Genomic DNA, 7,009 nt, shown 5'->3' on the forward strand with positions numbered 1-7,009 from the left:
AAAAGGAAAAAAAATAGAAGATATAGAAGACATAGAAGGAAAAAATGGATTCAATCTCTAATGGTCCAAATCCAAACAATGCTGATCTACATCTCTTTTTAAGTAACGAGTCACGTTTAGCCGATCACGATGGCGCGCCCCAAACCTAGCAAAAATATTCTTGGAAACTTCTAGAAAAGAAGATATTATATAGCAAAGGCAAAGCAAAGAAAAGCGAATCGAAACAAAAAGAGTTTGCCACTTTTGCCACTCCTTAGCAACGCTCCACTTTGTAGCAGTCAAATCACAAAAATAAGCCATGAAAATTCCATTGATAAAAAAACGCTTTTCCAAAAGGAAATCGACTAAAAGACGGGGGTAGAGTAGGGTCGATATGCTTCGTTGCATGCGGCAAGAACTGGCTCGTTGCAGTTTTTTTCGAAGTCCCAAAGCCCGATTGTTGAAACAGACTTCAAAATACAAGAGGGCATCAATGTATATGTCAATGTCTATAAATACTGATAGGCACTGATTCATTGTCAGATATACACAGTGTACAAAACATGGGAAACGAAAATAAACGCCAAAAGTCTATAAGTCAAAACACATCAAACGTCGTGAATCATACTTGTGAATTACCACCGTCAGCGTTCATTATCACGTACCTAATTCGTTAATTTGTTGACGATGACATAGAAGCGACCTAAGCGATTACAATAATTTGTACCGTAGCACAAAACCTCTCAAACGAAACCATTACACAGAGGAACTTTTCCTGGCTATGGAAGTCTCGTATATCCTCCAACTACAATATTCTTTAGTGCACTGCTTATGAAGAAAATTAAAGTATAGTCTAGTAGAATATGCTTATGTTATTCGCAATAAACTATAAGATTATAAACAATAAAAACAACCATGGAATGAATAAAAACCCAGGAAAAATGTGGTGGTTTTTCTTGGGATATGGGTTCGCCGCTACTTATGTTTACCTGGGCGACTGCGACGCTTCTGCCGCACTCGATGCGCTTTTCTGCGTGAGTCGCATTAACCGTTTCTGTCATTGTCTTCTAGAGAATCTAATCCCTATTTTTTCAAAGGAAATTCTGATTCTCTCTTCTGATTACGTCTTCAACTTGCTAACCGTACAGTCATTTTCCCCTAAAAACTATTAGGAGAATAAATATACTTAAAGATCTGTACCCATGTTCTAATTGATAAGTTAATTTTCAGTACTACAAATGAACCGATGTTGAATCCAAAAAAAAAAAAAAAAACTAAAACAAAACATTTTCCTGGATGAAAGTACAAACAAAAGCGATTTATTTTAAAAAAAATGAACAGGAAATGATTAAAATGAACATAACTTGGGAATTGGAAGAGAAAAAGATATCCTTCTAGAAGAATTATTGCTACCATCCGTAGTCTCCATACCGGAAATCGAGTAGAAATAGCAGAAGCGACGGAATATTATAATTTCGGCTGCTAAACTTATGAATGTCCGAGGAAAATGTCGTTGAGAGTCAGACTCATCGGTCAGAACTAGTGAAGCACGAAAGTAAACACATTCCAATGCGAACGCCAGATGCTGCGGCAATGATATCTCGACGGAAAAAAAATGAAAACACTATGAAATAATGCAACATGTGAAGCCTTGATTCAACAACAAATTCGAGAGAAGTCAAAAATTAAAATCTCCAACCACCCGGATTTAAATTAAGTGTTTTTAGAAGTCTTTTTTTTTTCTCTTGCGTGACTCATGTAGGTTCATTCAACCTGTTCACTGGCGGTCGATAATATCGCCGGAAAAAATAATGGTGAAGGGAATTGGAATTCTCCCAGAACACTAATCTCGGCTGACAATTTTTGTTTGTTATTGATGAAACGAATCCCGACCTCCCATACATAAACATTAATAAAAAAAAAACAATTCATTGATAAGAATCAAAGTCCCGAGCAGAAACGATAGTCGTCCATTGCAAATATAAACAGGATAGAACTACATTCAGCTTTTCAATCATATAAAAATCGCTAATATTAAATACGTGGAAAGAAGTGTGGAAAGTGCTATAGTTAACGTGTAAAGGAAATAAGGATACATTCCGATTCCTAACTTTCTTTTCCTAACAGAGTGAACGTTGCGGTACCTTTCCTACTATTGTCAACTTCCTTGTGAGCATTAAAGGCATCACCCCACGAATCTGAGGTGGTGCAGATTCCAGGTGGAGTATTCGTATAGGAGATGGGAGACTATGGTGAGGGGGTGATTCCGTCCACTTCTTCCTAATTGCCGTAAAAAACGGCCCGGAAGATACGGCTTCACGCGTTCTTCAATTTTCTACAGGGAGTTCGACCGGAGCGCGCCAGCTTTGTGCGGCGCCGCATCTTCCAAGCCGTTTTTTACGGCAATTAGGAAGAAGTGGACGGAATCACCCCCTCACCATAGTCTCCCATCTCCTATACGAATACTCCACCTGGAATCTGCACCACCTCAGATTCGTGGGGTGATGCCTTTAAGTGCAGCAATAAATCGTGTTGGTTTATGGGACCTTCCCCGTGTTACATCTTTGTATTAAAGGCCGCTGGCACTATTAAAGAGTAGCACTTTCCTCCATTCCAGAGAAATCGCCACGAAATGTAACAGGCAGAGACTGATGGCGCGCATGAGTTGCTCCTTGACCAGGCAAGAGTGCGATGCTCTGTGGATGCCGCTAGTTCATCTGTACGTTGTTGCAATGTTGTTCGAAGCAAGCTTCTTCCCAAAGTAGATCACAAGATTTCCAATCTAAGAAAACATCTAAATTCAGCCACCTTACCTATTCAATACTGGCAATGTTGACCTTACATATGTTAAGTAGTCGCATATCTCCTAAGGCAATATCACAGCGAGAAAATGCAGGCCCTCCTACACCTGACCTATTCCATATTGATCCGATAAATGATAAAAGAAGGGATGTTAGAACTTGGTACATACGTCATTCGTATCTATTGAACCCATCACTTTAAACTGGGAGAAATGAAGTCAGAACTGCAAGAGACCATGAGTTAAATATGTAGCGTCACTCAAAGAAACTCAGTAATCATACGTTCCTTTGCCACCACAGAAAAATAGAAATAAAACAACACCACTTCATTTCTATGTTTCAGTACCATCTACAAGTCTTAAAGAAAAGTTTAGAAAAATTGGGTGCCCTGGATGAGACCATCGACGATCAATGACTCCGGTTCATCTTGGCAGTTATGGTAGGGTCAAAACGACATGAAGGACGGTGCAATTGCGTACGCGGCTTCACTCGAAGCTGTACGATGGAGCGTAGCGGTTAGAAGCGTACTGGGGCCTTTGCTGGCACCACCCATCACTACACTTTCTGATGGTCCCACCTCGGTTCCAATTGTTGCCTCCACCGCGCCGTTTCGAGCGCGTACGCAACCGCACTGTGCTTAATGTCGTTTTGACCCTGCTATAGTAAATGCTGCTACTCGAACCGTTTGCTCAAGAAACTCAAATAATTAGTGTAATAAAAGTAATATAATAAACTAGTAATAATTAACAATAATTAATTCTTGTGGATTTTTCAAACTATATAGGCTGCAAGACAATTAATCCTAAAGAGAAATTATGAAGAAGTAAAGTGGTATATCAGTTCAAGGAAATAACACTATGGATTCATACCAAAACCGCTTTTTTAAAAGGAAACTGAGTAGACAACAGAATTGAAGTGGAATGGTTTTTCTTCCGAGAAATGGAAGAACTTATGATTCATGAAAACGAATGCTCAAAAAGAACAAACTCTTACAAAAAGGGCAACCATGAACAAATGAGCAAAACACGAGCCCACATTTTTTGCTGTTCGCGCACCGTAGCTCGAATCAAGTTCGAACATTAGACCAATCCTTTATTATTTCAACTCCAGTTTAACTCGATGTGGGACTTTTATGGGACCATGGAGAGGTGTGTGCTCCTAAAACTTCTGAGTTACCCTAAAGCTCGCCCACTTTGGAGCGGTCTTCTCACAAGTACTGTGATTAGACCACTCCGCAACCCATTGACGGGTTCCTAGGAGTAGAACTGTTTTAATAAAAAAAAAGGAAGAAGGAAGGAAAGAAAGAAAGAAAGAAGGAAGGATGTAAGTAAATAAGCCAATCTAAGTGCATGCTACAGGCTGTTTTTCTGAAGAGTTTCCAATGAAAGGAAACATTTTCCTAATTAATTCCAACAATTTTAACTCTCTTAAAACTCTCTTAAATAATTCCCAGTAGAGCGGAAATGAAGGAAATATTCTGGATCTAGTGGAATAACTGAATAGCTTGAGCCCATAAAAAGGCCGACAGTTCATACATTCACTGATATTTCAAATTGTGAAGAATCCAACGTGACGAATAAAACCGGTACGGAAATATTAGCAATGGAATTTTGATAATAGCGGTGAAGCTACCCTTCTTTTTAGCTGTAAAATTGTGAAATCTAATTCTAAAATCGTTCGTTCCAGGACACAATTGGATTTTCGTCTTTTTAGAACCATATATGGTAAACAAATTTGTATTCGACTTGTCGAGAAAGTTAGAAAAACGTGAATCGATGCAAAGTGATCGTTTACGTGACTCTTCTTGCTTCGCGGTGCGTTTCAGGTCGGCGAAGTTCACGTAACATCGATCGATTTATTTTGATCTACAGCTACCAACTAATCTAAAACGGATAGAAGTGAGCGATACGGTTACCGAAATCCTACGAGCGAATGATGGATCCAAATGTAGAGCAATGAGATGCAAAATAATTGGAGACCAATCAAAATTGAATCCTATATATCCCTACAAAGCTGAACTTAAAAATAAACAGATGAAGATAAATGATGATTGATCAGAATGATCAGAATCAATAAACACAGGCGCCTGTTCGATGACAAAGTGGATGACGCAGAACCCAATATGCAACGATTTTTTTTTACTTTGTGCTATGACTTCTTTTTTTTTTCTTTTATTCCCTTATATTTGTTTCTTTGCTTTTTCGAGAGAGAGAGGGAAGGAAAGAAGGAGGGAGAGGTGAATATTTAAAGAGACGTTATGAGCCACAATAAAAAATTTGGAAAAAAAAAGAAAATTGCAATGGAGATTCTTTCCATTGTTTTATACGTCTCTCCCAAAGATCTTCGCACTTCTAATAATCTCTTCCCCTACCTTAACCTCATGTATGTTATGTGGGTGTTTTCTTTTCTCGGAATACGAGTCATGCAATTCCTAACCAGTTTCTTTCTCTTGTTTCGATGTCTTTGTTCATGGATTCTTCTGAGGTTTTCTAAAACGTCGCCTTTCGATTTCTCAGCTTATCTTTTGTCAGGATCAGAACTTTTTAAACAATTGTTTAGAAGAAAATGTTGCAAATATATTTTTCCCGTGCGTTTGCTTGATGTGTGTAAATGCATAGAAAAAGCTTAGAAGCACGGCTTATTTGAAAAGTTTTGCTATTGACATTCAATATTCGTCAAATTGTGCTCTATGCAGAAATTTTTAGAGGCCTAATTTTAAAAAGTGGAAATCAAGTGCAACTGTAATGCTGTGCTCTGGTTAGCTTTCTTTAGCCCCGTGCTGGTGAGTTCAGATACCACACGACTGATTTCTTGATTGAGCTGATAAAGGAGTTTAGGGGAAGTGGAATGTATCGTGGTAGCATGGAACTTCGTAAATACTTAGAGGAACTTATTCCTTGCCTTGAGCGACCGCGACGCATTGCTGCAGCGCTGCCTTTGCGATGAGTGTCTCTCTCGAACTTTTTTTCTTCCTTTTTTTCGGCTCAAACCCTTTCTCAACGTTGTGAAGGTAATGGTCACTGTTTCGTTTTTTTTTTGTAAAGTAAAAATGTAAAAATATAAAGTCTTTGACTTTATATTTTTACATTTTTCACTACCTGAGCTGTATACCAACTATTTTCAGAAGTACATTATGCTCGAACAACGAGCCGATATACAGACCTGGAGTGTTGTAGGCAGTGGATGCCTGGCTGCCGTTGTAGACATCTGAAAGACTGTGTGATTTTCGTCTTCAGAAATCTGTCACTAACAATTTTACTCTAGTCATAAAGTGCATTCGGGGAATAGCACATTGTTCAAAAATAATTACTAAGAGATATTTTTATATGGGTGGATTCTTAGTAAAGAATAATGTAGTGGCTAACGGTAGAAAATGTACATTTGAAGTGAGTGAAGATTATTCAAATATACCAACAAATAATAAAGATTGAGATAAGGACTGATTAAGATCCAAGAGAGAAACGCCACTTAACCCTAGCTAATGCCTAATTAAAAACTTCATAGCGGAAGACGGCTGCAAAACAAATAAGCCCATACAATGTGTTCTCTCCGCAGATTTTTCCTTTGCTTGATTTTTTTTCACGTTGAAAAAAGTGGTATAGGCGGTGCATCAAATTCCCAAATCGAATTAAAAGGGTACCATCTTTTTTTGGAGATCATTTGATCAGTAGCGCACCGAAGTTTCTAGAACAGGTCTAAATTGGCTGTTTTGTTACGTTGGAGACTCACGTTTAAGCCGATCCACCATTTCACTATTGGAAGTAGGTTCCTTAAGCGAAATTTAAAGGTATCATCCCACGAATCTGGGATAGTACGGGTTTCAGGTGCGTTACGCCTATGCGGGGTCGTAGATTAAGGGGAGGAGGGTGATTCCGTCCATTCCCTCCTAACTGCCGTAAAAAACGGTCCGGAAAAAGTGGCGCGTGCACAACGTTGCCGCGCTCCAATCGAACTCGTTGTAGAAAATAGCGCACAGGAACGCTCGAAACCGCATCTTCCGCTTCGTTTTTTTACGGCAATTGGGAAGAAATGGACGGAATCGCCCTCCTCCCCATAATCTACGACCCCGTATAGGCATAACCCACCTGAAACCCGCACCATCCCAGATTCGTGGGGTGATGCCTATACTAAATACTTGATCGATAAAGATAATCTAGGAAATCAATCGCATATGTCATTCTGAAGCAAATGATAGTAGCAAAATATTTTCCTGTGTACCATGACGGTAC

At 39.0% G+C, this 7,009-nt stretch overlaps 1 protein-coding gene across 1 annotated transcript; it reads left to right on the plus strand.

Moving 5' to 3' along the window:
* Positions 1–3,235: 3,235 nt before the first annotated feature.
* RB195_012429 (uncharacterized protein) lies at positions 3,236–5,991 on the plus strand (the record flags this gene model as incomplete). The annotated part of the gene is made up of 5 exons (XM_064194278.1): positions 3,236–3,295; positions 5,553–5,562; positions 5,618–5,652; positions 5,710–5,790; positions 5,905–5,991. 5 exons carry the CDS (start codon positions 3,236–3,238, stop codon positions 5,989–5,991), a joined length of 273 nt encoding a protein of 90 aa, XP_064051861.1.
* Positions 5,992–7,009: the final 1,018 nt, after the last annotated feature.

The sequence above is a fragment of the Necator americanus genome, chromosome III (assembly GCF_031761385.1).
Source record: "Necator americanus strain Aroian chromosome III, whole genome shotgun sequence".
Classification (NCBI taxonomy): domain Eukaryota; kingdom Metazoa; phylum Nematoda; class Chromadorea; order Rhabditida; family Ancylostomatidae; genus Necator; species Necator americanus.